The sequence below is a fragment of the Athene noctua genome, chromosome 5 (genome assembly GCF_965140245.1).
Source record: "Athene noctua chromosome 5, bAthNoc1.hap1.1, whole genome shotgun sequence".
NCBI classification, from domain to species: domain Eukaryota; kingdom Metazoa; phylum Chordata; class Aves; order Strigiformes; family Strigidae; genus Athene; species Athene noctua.
This window is the reverse complement of record NC_134041.1, coordinates 6175006-6190506: the sequence shown is the minus strand read 5'-3', so window position 1 is coordinate 6190506 and position 15501 is coordinate 6175006. Positions and strand designations below refer to the sequence as shown.

General features: G+C 46.3%; 1 protein-coding gene across 1 annotated transcript; it reads right to left on the bottom strand.

The window, feature by feature from the left end:
• Positions 1-4454: 4454 nt before the first annotated feature.
• DHCR24 (24-dehydrocholesterol reductase) lies at positions 4455-14944 on the bottom strand. The gene is made up of 9 exons (XM_074908085.1): positions 14653-14944; positions 13167-13322; positions 12623-12728; positions 12251-12369; positions 11897-12160; positions 10994-11137; positions 9844-10041; positions 8906-9084; positions 4455-6763 (listed from the first exon to the last, which is right to left on the bottom strand). Exons 1-9 carry the CDS (start codon positions 14881-14883, stop codon positions 6610-6612), a joined length of 1551 nt encoding a protein of 516 aa, XP_074764186.1. The 5' UTR covers positions 14884-14944; the 3' UTR covers positions 4455-6609.
• Between the last annotated feature and the right edge of the window lie 557 nt (positions 14945-15501).

Genomic DNA, 15501 nt, shown 5'->3' with positions numbered 1-15501 from the left:
CATCTCCAGAGAGTAGTTAGAAATCGGTCTGGGCTGAATGGAACTCGGCAGCTTTCAGTGGGGCAGCCAGAAGTTATCTGTCCTATGGTGGAGAAAGCACAATGAAATCTGGCTGTCAGTATTGCCCAGCTTTGTTAATCTTGAAGTTCCAGTTGGAATAAAATATATAAATCTGAACAGTGAGCAGGACTTGAATTCAGACGCATCTCTCTGATTAGCTCTGGCTCCAAAATCACTTTTCAAGTTACAGCTGTGCTTTTGAGGGAATAGCCAGGCTTTTAACAGCTCTGTTCACCTCCATGCTCGTTAAGACTAACGAGATTAATCCAGCCAATAATTTGAGCCCGCTGAATCACATCCTCTTTCCACGGTGAACGTCTCAAGCCTGTTGCTAAAAACAACCGGAGTGATTTGATTTCTGTTCCACGTTGTCCAGATACCTCTGAAGAAATCAGTTTTCCAAACATAAGATGATGCTGGGAAGCCCAAATCGGTGAATAAACAGCAGAATGTGCCAGCGGATGAGATGGGGTAGATGAAAATACAGCATGCTGGCACGCAAGTCAAGAGAGAGGAAACAACTCAAGTCCTGTTTGGGGGTAATAAAACGCTTTTAAACAATCAGTGGTCTTTTCTGTCAAGTAATTCATTATTTCCACCTTGGCCTTTATAAAAGTGACACACTTAAGAAGAGTTTGCCAGATCCCGCCCGTCCTCCGAAGGAAGCTCTGCCAGCATGCACAGCTCACTCGGTGTGAAACAGAGTGTGAATCCTTTTAAACGATCCTGCTTGAAGAAGTGGCACGTACCTGTTACAGGCACAGTGATGTTACCACAGCTGAATAGCCTCGGGTCCACCAGTACCACTACACGGAGAGCTGGGTCTGAGTAAGAGCTACTACAGCAAAGGAGAGTAGTTAGGCTGTTGGAAACTGCCTACGGACCTGTGCTGTGCCAGCTTTAAAGCAGTTGCATGCAAGGGTCATCATCGCAAGCTGTAACGTACAGCTTCACATGAATAAACAATGCAGATGTTTATAAGCAGCTGGAGGGAATTAGGGGGAATTCAGTGTGATCGTTCCAAATTTTGTAGGATATATTAAAATATAGAGGCAACGGAGAAAGTGAAATGGGTAGAGAGCTGTATCAGTGTGTCGTGGTTTTAGCCCAGAGGGCAACAGCACCACGCAGCTGATCGGGTGGGCTCACTCACTCCTTCTTCCCCAGGGATGGGGAGGAGAAAATACAACAAAAGGCTCAGGGATGCAGGCAAGGACGAGGAGGGATGGCTCACCCATTATGGTCAGGGGCAAAAGACAGACTCATTAGGGGAAGAAAAAGAATATCAATTTAATTTGAACACCACCACTACTTAATTTACTAATCTGAGTAGGACAGTGAGAAGCATTACCACATCTTAAAAACACCTTCCCCCACCCCTCCCTTCTTCCTGAGCTCAGCTTTGCTCCTGATTTCTCTACCTCCTCGCTGCAGCAGTGCAGGGGTTGTGGTCAGTTCATCACGTGTTGTCTCTGCCGCTCCTTCCTCCTCCTCAGGGCAGGGCTCCGCACACTCCTCCCCTGCTCCAGCGTGGGGTCCCTGCCATGGAGACAGTCCTCCATGAGCTTCTCTGAGGTGAATCCTTCCCAGGGGCTGCAGCTCTTCTTCATACATTACAACTCAGAGTCTCGGCCGTCTTGGGGTGCAGCCCCTGCTCCGCCGTGGGGTCCTCCACAGGCTGCAGGTGGGGCTCTGCTCTGGCACTCCCCTTCCTCCTTCCACCAACCTGGGTGTTTGCAGAAATGTCTCCCTCACAACTCCTCACTCCTCCTCTCAGGTTCCCTTTTTTAAATATCAGAGGCCTGGCCAATGTCGCTAACTGGCTTGGGTCTGGCCAGAGGTGGGTGACTTGGAGCAGGGGGACCTTCTAGAAGCTTCTTACTGCTGTAAGCTCCTCCCCTGCTACCAAAAACCCCACCACACAAACCCTGCACGCAACGGTAACAAAGGGTGGCCATAAACTGGTGAATAGGGTTTCATGTTGGTTTTGGATTTTTAGTTTTAAAAGGTAGAAAAAGGGATGAGCATAGCCTGTGAATCCAATTTTCTTTGTTTTCTTTTGAATTCAGTTTGGATAAAAGTTGTGTCCAGGACTTCTGCGTCAGCAGATAAATTTATAAATGTAATGACATTTTGAAACGAAGTTGAAAGTGTACTGGTTCACTTAGAGTTAAGCTTTATGAAGTCTCATACTAGTGTTTTGACCAGACTGCAATAATTAAATCTAGGTGTAATTACATGTTAGCTGTGGCTGATTAAATATGCTAATTAATCTGCAATTATCCTTTGGTGGGGGAGATAACTGAACACAGGTAAAACTGGAGTGATGTAAAGAAATCCTGATTATTATTCCGGAGAGGCAAACAAAGGGAGGTCTCTGAAGAGAAATACCCGGGCTGTGGTGTGGGTGAGCACAGGCTGCGCAGATGCCGCTGGGGTAACTGGAGAGGATGGTGAAAGGCAGCGTCAATCGGGGCCAACGCAGCGCATGGCAGGTGATCAAAGGAACACAGGGCTTGGGCACCTGCAGGGCGGCGGGGCCCGGGCTCCTGGCAGCCTGGATTTCAGGGGAAAGCCCGGGAGCTTCTCTCTGGGAAGAGGATGCACCAGCTGTGAGCAAGGGAGGGGCAGGAAAACCTCTGACCAAGCCTAGGGAGCTGCTGTGAAGGCGTTTTTCAAGGAAGCAGAAGGTGTGGATGTGAAACTCCTCGGGCTGGAGAGGGCACTGAACCTTCATCCTCGCTTCTGTGGCTGCTCAGTCAAACCAGGGATTAGATTTTTTAGAGTGAAGTGGGAAGAATGGAGTTGCTCTCCATGTCGGCGGCTGTAGCACCTAAATCCAAAATGGGGTTTTATCCCCTTTGGAAAGAATGAGGTGAGGAGGGATAAACAATCAGGTTAACTGGAATGGTGAGGGTGTGTAGAATTAGTGGGGTGTAACTGAAGGGTTGTGGCTCAGCTAGGAGGTGTTTGTTTTGTACAGGTGTGTCTTGGGCCAGAGATAAGGGTAGACTCAGACTTCAAAGACATTCCTTCAGAGCTGTTTGCAGCACCAGGCTCCTGTCGCAATGCCTCAGGTCTCTCACTGCCAGCGCCTTATCTCAGTAATCTGCTTATTGGATGAGGGAAAGGCTGTGGACATTGTCTTACCTTGGCTCTAGTAAGACCTTTGACACCGTTTCCCACAGCATTCTCCTGGCAAAACTGGCTGCTCATGGCTTGGATGGGCACACGCTTCACTGGGTAAAAAACTGTCTGGATGTCTGGGCCCAGAGTTGTGGTGAACGGAGTTAAATCCAGCTGGCAGCCGGTCAGGAGTGGTGTCCCCCAGGGCTGGGTGCTGGGGCCACTCCTGTTCAACATCTTTATTGATGATCTGGACGAGGGGATCGAGGGCACCCTCAGTCAGTTTGCAGATGACACCCAGTTGGGTGGGAGCGTTGATCTGCTCGAGGGCAGGGAGGCTCTGCAGAGAGACCTGGACAGGCTGGAGCCATGGGCTGAGCCCAACTGGGGGAGTTTCACTGAGGGCAAATGCCGGGGGCTGCCCTTGGGCCACAACAACCCCCAGCAGGGCTACAGGCCTGGGGAGGAGTGGTTGGACAGCTGCCAGTCAGAGAGGGACCTAGGGGGTGATTGACAGCTGTCTGAACAGGAGCCAGCAGTGTGCCCAGGGGGCCAAGAAGGCCGATGGCATCCTGGCTTGTGTCAGCACTGGCTTGTGTCAGCACTGGCGTGGCCAGCAGGGACAGGGAAGGGATCTGAGCCCTGGGCTCGGCACTGGTGAGGCCGCCCCTCGATGAGTGGGTTCAGTTTTGGGCCCCTCACTACAAAAAGGCCATTGAATGACTCGAGCGTGGCCAGAGAAGGGCAACGGAGCTGGGGCAGGGTCTGGAGCACAGGTCTGCTGGGGAGCGGCTGGGGGAACTGGGGGGGTTCAGTCTGGAGAAGAGGAGGCTGAGGGGAGACCTCCTGGCCCTCTGCAACTCCCTGAAAGGAGGGGGCGGAGAGGGGGGATGAGTCTCTTGAGCTAAGGACAAGAGGGAATGGCCTCAACCTGCGCCGGGACAGGGTCAGGCTGGCTCAGAGAAAGGATTTCTTTGCAGAAGGGGCTGTTGGGCATTGGAATGGGCTGCCCAGGGCAGGGGGGGAGTCCCCATCCCTGGAGGGGTTGAACAGTTGGGCTGACCCAGGACTGAGGGATCTGGGGGAGTTGGGAACGGTCAGGGTGAGGTTCATGGTTGGACTGGGTGATCTTCAAGGTCTTTTCCAACCTAGATAATTCTGTGATTCTGTAATCACCAACCATTTGAAACAATGCAATAAGCATGAGAAATGATAAACACAGCTGTTGAAAAGTAAGTAATCATTCATTAAAAGACACCACTTTGAACAGTACGCTGGCTAGGTCTTTATTTTCAACAGCCCGTACAACCAAAAATTAAGAGCAACAGCAATTCTGCATGTGCATGTGTGTGACTGATACAGTTACAGCATCCAGTCACATCAGACAACGTTTGCCAATAAATTAAGGAATGAAAAAACAAATAACAGTGCATACCTCAAGATCATCAGTACATAAGTGAGAGAAACACAGCCTAAGTAAAATATTTGCATATCCTCTAGCTGTTTTAACTTCGCCCTTTAAAAGCTAACCAAAGCCACCCTCGCTCTGTGCAGATTATCTTACAAGCACTGAGCTAAACTGCAGCTTTGCCCCAGGGACAAGGAAACTGCTCTTGTGCTGCTTCCCTGACAGGGGCCGGAGGGCCGGTTACACCCCGAGAATCAGTGTCTGCCTTCCCGTGTACCCCAGAGCCTGGAGCGGTGCAGCAGACACCCCTGGATCACTGACACAGCCCCGGCTCCGTGGCTCGGGCAGCGCTGCAGAGCTCTGCAGGGGCTGCGTCTCCCCTCGCCAGCTGCCCCCAACACCAGTCCGCCAGGGGTGCGGGGTTTTAAGGGGGTGCTTCATCTGCACACAACTTGCCCAACATGCATCGCTGAGTAAAAGGCTAAGCTTATTCTTGTTACTGCTTTATCATTGGTTTCATCTGGACCATAAATATCCATCTATCAATAAATAAAATCATTGGTTTAGCACTCATATAAAAATTACAATGCCTCCCACTGGTGACTTTAAAAAGTTCTTCATGTTACCGCCGGCACAAGCCTCAGGAAAATGACTTTCTTTTCCCTCAAGCTCAGTAAGGTTTCAAGTAACGATTTAAAGTAATGCTTGGACAAGACACGGGCTTGGTCTGGAACCGTGTTTCTGGCTACAGGGTCAAAACGTTTCCACATTTCTACATTTGACTGTGTGAAGTGTGTGACTGTGCTGTTCTCACCAGCGAGCAGCAGAAGGGGAAGGGAACGGCACTCGCTATTGATTCCCTCTCCAGGTGACTGAAACAGTCCTTTTACAAAGCCTATCAATCTAATCCAGCTAAAACAAAAAGCAAAAATGTCACTCGAGTCAGAACCAAAGCCTGTGTATATCAAGATTCACAAGAGTTCTTCTTATCCACAGTCACTTGCTCTAACAAACCTCGTATAAGTAAAGCCTTGACTTCCTTTTCCTACCGGCCAGGGCAGAACGCTCTGAAATAACCCACATCTTCCTCCAACTGAGTATTTATAAGGCACTAAAATTAAGCAACAACCAAACCCCACCCCAACCTCCCCAAAAACAAAGCCAAAAAAAAAAAAAAAAAATCCAAACTGACCCAAAATGAGTAAAAACTCAAAGGAAAACCTGGCTATATGACATAGCAGCAATTTTTTCAGTCATCGATGAAGCCAGAACACTGACATTTTGGGGCAAAACCCCAATGCACTGTTACCCAATTACAAAGTACCTAAACCTACACCCAACTTACGCTTTATCATCAAAATCAGTACGAACCTGATAGGCACAAGTAAAAAGCATTTTCTTCACACCTCAGTGCTCGGTTCTGAAACCGAAGGCACTGCCAGGGAGTTGAACTGCTCTGCTGGGGTTACAGCAGAGGATCACCCCAGCAGTGTAGTACCTCCCCACACCACGCAGCGCTGCACAGCCCCAAGATCACGGTACCGTCACTAAAGCTGTCCTGCTGCAGGTTACCCACCGGAGGCAAATGGTTTTAGCATCGTGATTCATTTGACAATGCGTTCAGCTTTGGCACCTATTTCTGAGCCCTCCTTACCATTTTCAAAAGTAATGTTAAATATAGCTATAGTATACAGCTGGTGTAACTCCAGTATCTTCATCTTTTCCAATTATTTCTCTTATGCTTGGAAATAGGTGAATTCACCTGGGTCACTACATTAGATACAAAGGCTAGCACTTAAGATTTCTTAAAAACAATCACTTTGAATTTGGAAAATTGGTTTTAAAACATACGAAGAAATACTAAACATAAATTTATAAAGCAGAAATTCATACCTTTAAACATCAACAAGAATGAGCTTATTTGGAGAGCAATAAAGCTTTTTTTTTTAAAGAACATACTGACTAGCTATAGATAAATTCATCTTTCCCTGATTGCTTGATTAGATCATCCAGGCTCAGTGCCTCGCAGCTTTGCAGATTTTGTCATACACTTCTGGAAAGGCATCCTTGCAATTCATTTGCTCCCTCAGCTTGTGGTATAACGAACCATCAAACATATCCCAGAACTCCTCACGGGTCATATAGCAATCTGCATACAGCATCTGGAAACTTGAGAAACAAAATGAAAGAAAAAAAAAACCAACACAAGCCAGACAGAGATTCAGTATTAATTGTGCCACAGGATTTGAAATAAAATATTAAAAGAAAAATTCAGGGCAAGCTATGAATAGCAAATATTCAACAAAAAAACCCCATCAAAAACTCTTTTTAAAACCAAGAAAATATAATTGCTCACATGGATTACATTGGGACACTCAGCTGATTATAAGTTCTGGAATTAGTATTACCGTGATCTCTTTTCCAGGAGGAAATAGCATGTAATGGTGAGAACAGCTGAATACTGTCGTTTTGATGAAGGACGAGATGGGAAAAGAAAGCCACTAAATAACTGTTGCTTTTAAAATAAGGTTCAGAACACTTATTTAGCCATCAATGTATTGATACTATCATTAGGTTTGCTACTACAAAGAGAAAAGGAGAAGGATTGAATAATGCGTGTAAAACAGTGGTTTGTGTTTAGACATCCTAACCACGTGCAGTCAAATGTTCTGACAACTTGTATTCTAACAACTTGTGTTGACAGAAACACAAGTCTAGAGAGAACTTCAGAAGTTCCCCCAAACCAAGAGTCTGGCCCCTTGCACAGAAAACCACACATAACCTAAATTCTCCCTGACAAACACTTTTCTAACCACTTTTGAAAGCATGCTTTCCTTTTTTCTTCCATTCAGAAACCTTTTAATTTCAGTTTCAAAAAAAAAGGAAGTATTTTTTCTACATGCTTTCTTATGATCCGTGGAGGTACAGTCATGCTGTCTCCTATTAGCCTGTGTTACAAACCGCATTCAAGGCAGATGTAGCAATATGTGCTTTGACATTTTACAGTTTCTTTGAACTGAACACTGAAAATACAACTGCGAAAGCAAAAGCCTGCTAAATCAGACCAGGCCGAGAAGATAAATTTATAGTGTAAATGAAGCCCAGTGTAACAAAGGCCCATTTACAAAAATAAATAAAATCCCTATTTAGCTGTGGACTCTGCCTTACTTTCACGCTGTGCGCTCTCAAATGCAGCTAGCAGAGTGCAGCAGTAAAACACAACTGTTACATAAAAGCTCTGTTGTTGTGTGTGATTACAAAACTGTAAGATTAAGCATTTATCCATTGTTCATTTCCCAGTGACAGGTAGAGAAGAGACAAAACTTTGTTAGTAAAGAGCTTTAAATTAAAGGCTTAATTTCAAGTTAATTAAAAAAAGCTTAAAATTAACTTTCGGTTGCTTTGTTCTCTGGCAGATCACTTATTGCAGCTAAAAGTCATTTACACTCTCCAAATCATCTCAAAGCAGACTCACCATTGTTACTCAGCCACATGGGATATAATCACTGTTAGTCTGAGAAGTAGGTCAAAACAGAAATGTGGATAAATTATACTGATGGTGTTAAAAATACGGTGTAGTTGTTTTTTGTTCCTGAGAAACAAGCCTGTAACAGCTTCTCCACTGACACTACTACAGCAAATTAGGCTGGCACGAATCTGTGACAGATGGCGGGCACATATCTCACGCCTACCACGGTCCTACGGAATAAGAATCGGGGCAGGGAAAAGGAAGCAGTGGAAGTACAAGTTGTGAGGGAGGAAAGGCTCCCACCACCGCACAGGGACTGCCGGGGAGAGTCGAGGCTCCCCTCCCCGTGCGAGGGCACGCCAGCGCCAGCAGCACGGGCCCAAGGGCAGGCAGGGAAACTGCCCAAACGTGAACAGCCTGTGGGGTTCCTGGAGGGACTGCGGCCAAAACAGCACTTGCTCTGCCCCTGCTCTGAAGCGGCTCAAAACAAGTTAGTGTCAGCATCGCAGCCAGTGCAGACCTGTTGAAGTCTTTCTGTGTTACTCTGCTCCCAGAGCAGCCCACAGCTGAACAGAGGCACAGGCGACCTGAAGCCACCCGGCTCCCAAAGACACTGCGAGAACTTCGGCCGCTGCGCTCGTTTGGTTTTGCAATCGAATAATGATAGCAAGAGCGTATTTAAAAATTCTAACGCCAAAATTAGTAATTAAAATGACTTTTTAGTTATTTTGGTTGATAAATTATTGAAATATTCAAGTGCTGTAGGATTAAATAACTGTGATTAAACCACATGGGTGCAAATGATATGAAATTATTACTATTTGACGGAGCGGGATCCTTACCCATGCACACTTCTTACAAACTTCTCCATTTGCCTCATTGAAGCCCTGGCTTCAAACTGTTTCCTTTTGGGCTCTCCGTAAGCTCCTATATCCACGTAGAGTTCTGCTTCATCCCCTTTTGGGTGAACCATACCAGGATTATTGGGCAATATGAAAGGACAGAGCCAAAGAGGATACACCTGCAGAGGTAAGAAAGCACTTTATCACTTGTTTTTAACAAAATGATCCTTTAAACTATCTCGTAATAAATGTGACAAAATGAAGAGTCAAGAGGATTTCTTCCCAATTTGGGAAGGAAATTTATACACTCTTCCTTTCCAGTTCCCTTGCTGTGGTTCTTAGCTCTGCTTTCTAATGACTGTAACAGGAATGGACTGAGATGTTCAGAGTATGTGCTGTGTGCTCCTAGAATTATATCTCCTCCCCCTTAAATATTTGAAATATAAAAAAATAAAAATCCCTGATCCCAAAGCAACAACCGAATGCATGTTCTGAGTAAAAGGAGAACGAAGAGTTTTCTTTTCCAGGTCAGTCCCAAATTGAAATTGCTAAGTTTGTACTTCTTTAACTAACTAAAATAAACTCAGAAATAAAAGCAAGAAGGGGACATTAATTCCCACAGTGGGGGTTTAGCGAGATTGCCAGTCATTTCAGGTGAAAGAAAAATCAGTTCAAGTTTTACTAAGGGATAAATCTTTTAGAAGTGTTTGCCTTCTACATAAGTTTGAATCTCACTTTTTTTTTTTAAATTATTTTTTTCAGAAAGCTGCGTTTGTTTCTTCTGCAGCCTTGCATCATAGAATCACAAAGCACAGTACTCCCCAGGATACAATAACGACCTTTTACACAAGCACACTATTATGCCTTAAGATCAACAGTCACAGTCCCTACTGCACAGAATCCAAGATTTGCTGCATTTTAAAAGCATGTGTTCTTACATTAAGGTCAACGTGGAAGGTTTGGATAGATTTTTCAAGGCTCTTCATTGGCACCAACATGTCCTGCACAACATGGTGTTGCTCGTACAGCTTTCGAATGGCTTCTCCTTGGGTGAGCTTTAACAAAGAGATTTTTGGAGGAACCATCCAGCCAAACAGGTAACGGAAAATAGGGTTATTGCCAAAAGGAATGATATCCTTTGAAAAGGAAAGAAAAAAAGTTTCACTTAAGAATGTGGAAGTGAACCAGAAGGCAGTGGTTCAGAATCCTCAGAGCAATATTAAGCCAGATTTTCAATAAATTTAACTGCTGATACTTTTGCTAAACTACTATAACACAAGTATGAACAAATAAGAGAGGCCTGGACCGAACTTAGCTACACAGCCCAGCCCTAAGCCTCCTCTCGTTACAACAATCCATTTTCAGTCATATGAATCACAACATACTCTGTCCCAAATACTTTCAGAGAACGAAGTTCAGAGAACAGTAGGTTATTATTTTAAAACAGCTAAAGAAGAAGTGCATAAGAAGCTAAACTTACAGAACTCTTGCAAGAATAAACACATACAAGATCAGCTCTTACAAAGAATTTTAAGGCCGTAAAATTTTAAGTACTTCCTGCGCAGCCAACTCGTTTAATTTCTCTGGGAGCTGAAAGGATCCGGTATCAAACTCCAGAGATTCAAAATGTAGCGATGGGAATCTTTCAGAATGCCAAATAAAGTTCTGCATAAATGCACATCACAGCAAATACATTTATGAAACTCACAGTAATGACCTAACTGCATAATTACTATGCTGAGTTAAGGCAGGGCAAATTTTCAGCCATAATTTCACCTTCATTTTTTTTCCACCAGCTGCCTTTGAAAGTCACTTTGTAGGTATGAAAGCTTAATGCTGAGATACGTACTTAAGGTCTAAATTCAAAAAAGCACTAAAACAGAAATTAGGAGGTTATGATATAAAGAAGTGCCTTTGGATTTGTTTTGCCCAAATGCAGGGCTTTTAGATTCGCCATGAACTTCACTGTTTTTTTCTGTCATGAAAGACAGAACTGTTGCCAAAGGGAAGAAGGTACATTGCACCTACAGTGAGAAAGAGCAGAGTACCCTCCTGGAGATGTTACTCTAATTCTGGAACTGGCCTTACTTGGAGCTCCCAGAAAATGCTGCGTGTATGTCTATGGTAGTAATGTCTTGAGGGAATGTATTCTATTCCGGTCCTGTCAGCTTTCAAATACTTCTCCACATGCTTAAAGAACCACGGCTTGTAGTAGTTGCCAATCCTGTTTATCTACAAGAAAACACGCGTTCATTAGCAAACACCAACCCAGGTAACAGTTACACCTTACCAGACAACATTAAGTACATCCCCAAATTCCTTTACCGTGAAGAATCAATGTTACACCCTCTGCAGCAGTTTGAATGAGAGTGTTCACAAAAGATCTAGGGAGCCTTCACTCCTCCACATGCATGGCTCCTTCCTACCTTTCTTGCCATTAAGGTTTAATTTAAACAAGGCTTGCCTGTTACAAGCTAATTAAGAGACAATGAATGTGACAGAACTGGATGCCTTAAAAACCAATCTCTCAACCTGTCCTTAATCCAAAGTCTTGCTAGGGCAGGGTTGAGGGTTGCAGTGAACAGTTAGCAGGTCCCTCCTGTAAATGTCCCTGGTGTGTTTTACCAATATTAACGGTACTAAAAGCTTGCTGGGAAAAGTTCCTTTGAATAACTGCCATTTAAAACAGTATATGAGAAAAGATACTTCTCTTCTTCCCTGGGTACTGCAATGAAAAGGCAAAACTATTTGCTAGAATAATGCAATCAATGGGTTATTTCTTATCAATTGAGGGGATTTAGAGCACAGACTCTGTTGTAGTAGCGAAGAGCTGTAATTTCAAATATTCTGAGGCACAGATCTAACTTCTAATCCCATGTTAAGAGATTGTTCTGATCTATAACGAATCTGGTTTTATACTGGCATACAGTACAGCTTCTGTTAAACTTTGGGGGTATTTTTTTCCTCTGTGAGTAACTTCCCTTTAGTTACCTTGCTCTGCTCAGCTTCATCAGTTAAGACTCCTGTCATGATGACTGCTTCTTCAAGAGAATATACAAGTCCTTCCACAAAACTGTTCTCCTTCTTCTTAGATTCTTCAGTGAACTTTTCACAAATCTTCTGCAGTCCTCTCACAGGCTCGTAATGTATTTTGATATATTTCTTGGCAGGAATCATTTTTATTTCTGCTGCAACCAGGAAACCCAGAGTACCACAAGACCAAGGCACTGCATAAAATAGGTCTGAATTTTCAGTCTGCAAAAAGTATGTCATACTAAATCATATATCCACACTGATAACTGTCAACGACATTGTAAATGATAGCAAAATAACATTTTGTCTTACTGGTGAACATCTCACAAGGCTTCCATCGGCAAGAACAAGTTCATAGGCCACACAGGTATGTTGAAAAAGTCCATATATATGGGATGACGACTCAATGCCAGTTCCCATGATCAGGCCACCTTAGCAAGAGAGAATGTAACGAATCAAATGAAACCCACTCTAAAAGAAAGGTGGTTCATGAGAACAAAACCCCACTTCTAAGCTCTGGGAATGACTTTTGAGACTATTTAAAACAAAACCAAACCAGAACAGAATGTAAAGTTCAACAGAGTATTTCTGGAACCTTTAAAATAATGCAATATGTTACTGCATAAAAAACTAATGAAAACACAGCAAAATCAGTAAGACTCTTGTCATCACAATGACCCTTACCTACTGTAAGGTCATCAAGCTCTGGTACCACAGGAATAGTCCAGCCCATGGGATTCAGGTGTGCAGTCAACTGGCCCATGGTCACCAAAGGTTCCACACGAACAACCTAAAAAGCAAAAAAACCCAATTCCCCCCACCAAACATAAATTAAGCGTTTAGCATTAACGATGACAAAATACAGATAACTGGATTGTACTTCCATCTGTTATCAGAACTCAGAGGCTTACTTTCCCTAAGAGCACTACTAAAAATAGTTGAAACTGTTTAGTGATTCCTCCTCTGCCTCAACATCTTGTTGCTCAGTCCCCAAAACCATAAATCAATCTGGTCTTTTAGACTTCAGCACATAAAAGCTAAGCAATTCCATATGCTGTTTTTTTGGATAGCATGATCCAAGCACACACTGTGAAACCTGAAATTTGGTGGGTCTACTGCTACAAAAATCCTTTGTTCTTTGTGGAATCTAATCTCCTCTTCAGCTACAAATACAGTGAAAAAAAGCTGAAACTTCATTATTATGAAAGCTTCGTGATGAATTTGTTACCTGTCTTTCACTGTCCACTTCTAGAACATCCATTAAGTTGATCATGATGTTCTTATGAATCTTCTTATATTTCCCAACACGAAGTGATACAGTCAGCCAGCCAGGCCGGCCAGTGCACATGTATCTTTTGCTGCCTTCATTTTTCCATTCCCGAACCTGCAAGAGGTAACAACTGAACCGGCGCTGTAAGGCATACACGTCGTCAGCAATGTACACCAAAAACATTTTTCCCTCGTTGTGAAAAAGCATTCAGAAATATTGTTACTCCTCTACACGCATGTTACCTGCAAGTAACAAAGCCTGGATGTCTCTGTGTTGAGCAGCGATGCTTTGGAAGTCTCTCTGCAGACCTCTGAACTTCTAAATAAAATACCACCAGAGGGGTCTAGTTATGCGGAAGAAGCATTTCTAATACCCCGTAGATTTTGGGGTTTTACGAAGATGGGATTCTGAAAACTAGAATGAAAGTTTTAAAAATCTACAACAAAACCTATACTGGAAGGGAGGTATTATCACTGTCATAAATAATGTCAGTTCCATGAAGGTTAATTAAACAATGCCTCCTCCTAGACACAACAAAAAATGGTCTGAGCCTGAAAACAAACAGGCAAAGAGAGAAAAGTTAAGAAGGAGAATGTGTAAGCTATATACATGACCCACGAATTTTGCAAAGCCACAGCGGTTAAGATTTGGAGAACAAACATCAATTGTAGCATTTTCTTCAAAGCTCAACTGCTACTACAGCTGATGGTAAAAAAACCAACCCCTGACCCTCAAAAAGAGTAACACTGTGCACCTTAATATCCATCTGTATCTGTAATGAACGCGAGACAAGGAAGAGAACTGAAGCAGACGTGACAGAATTACCATAAATATCAGAGAGCATTAAAGACATCTGCATTTCCGGGTGGAAGAAAAGTTTTGATTCCCCTTCGATCACCTCTTGGAACTAACAACGCCGAGAGGCTGGACGTAAGTTGTACTAAAGCACGGTACTAAGCCAGCCTTTCAAAGGCTAACATTTTTCATGTTACACACGTGCACACACGTACATGCCGAAGCCGTGTGAGTGTCCAGAGGGATCCACAGCCCGTCTCTACCGATGCTGCAGTGACAGCAGCCGCACCGCCGCAGCCGGACTTTGCCGGCTGTTGACGCCGCAACTTTGAGAGGAGTTTCAGACGGGCAAAAGAAAAAAAAAAACCAACCAACCCACAGGGGCAGAAACACCCGCTGCCTTTTATTCGTTTGCTTCTTCCCACTTCGGCTGCCTCAACCGGGTTCAAGGCTGGATTTTGACCCAGGTCTGGGAGCGGCAGCGCGGGGGGGGGGGGGGGGGGGGGCCGGGGAGCGCCTCGCCTCCAGGCCCCGGGCAGCGCCGGTGCGCGGGGCAGCCGGCGAGGAGCGGGCCGGGGAAGGAGCTCTCCTCCCGCGGAGCCGCCCCCCGGGCCGAGCCGGGGGGAGCGGGGGTCCGGCCGGGCCTCACCTGCGCCTGGATGTGGCGGACGCGCTGTCCATGCTGCCGCGGGGCGCTGTGGAGGCGCCAGACGGCCCAGGCGCGCAGCTGGTAGTAAACGTCGAAGAGGATGGAGAGCGGGAGGAGGAAGAGGCAGACGAAGACCCAGCGGTGGTGCACCAGCACGGCCTCCAGCCCCCGGTGCCGCACCCACAGCAGCAGCAGCAGCAGCCCCGCGCCCAGCGACCACACCGGCGACATGGCGCCCGCCGCCCGCACGCGCTCCCTCACGGCCGCCGGGACCCCGCCATGCCGCGCCCGCCGCTCGCGCGCTCGCCGCCAGGCCCCGCCCCCCCCCGCGCGCCCGCGCCCCATTGGCCGCCGCCGCTCTCCGCCGTGAGGCGAGGGGAGGGCGGCGACCAATAGGAGAGCTCCGCGGAGATCGGACCAGGCGCTGAGGGCGCCGATTGGCTGCGCGCGGCGGGCCCCGCTCTCCCCTCATCGCCGCCGACGCCGGCCCCCGCCCGGCCCTCGGGACTCGCCGTGGGGTGTCCCCCGCCGTGGGGCAGCGGGGGGCCGGGGGGAGCCCCGGCCAGGCTGGCACGGGGCGGGGAGCAGGGCCAGACCCCCGGCCAGGGCTGGGACGGGGCCCGAGGCAAGGTCAGAGCCCCGGCCAGGGCTGGGGACGGGTCTTGAGCTGGGGGACAGGGCCTGGGGCAGGGCCTGAGGCAGCGGGGACCTCCCAGTCGGGGCTGAGGGGTTATGGCGCTGGGGACGGGCAGCCCTGTGGTGGAGGTGCTGTGGTGGCCGGTGTCCCTCGGGCAAGCGGCTTGCCCTTGGTGCTTTTGGGTTGAGGAGGCAGGAGCAAAACGTCTCCAC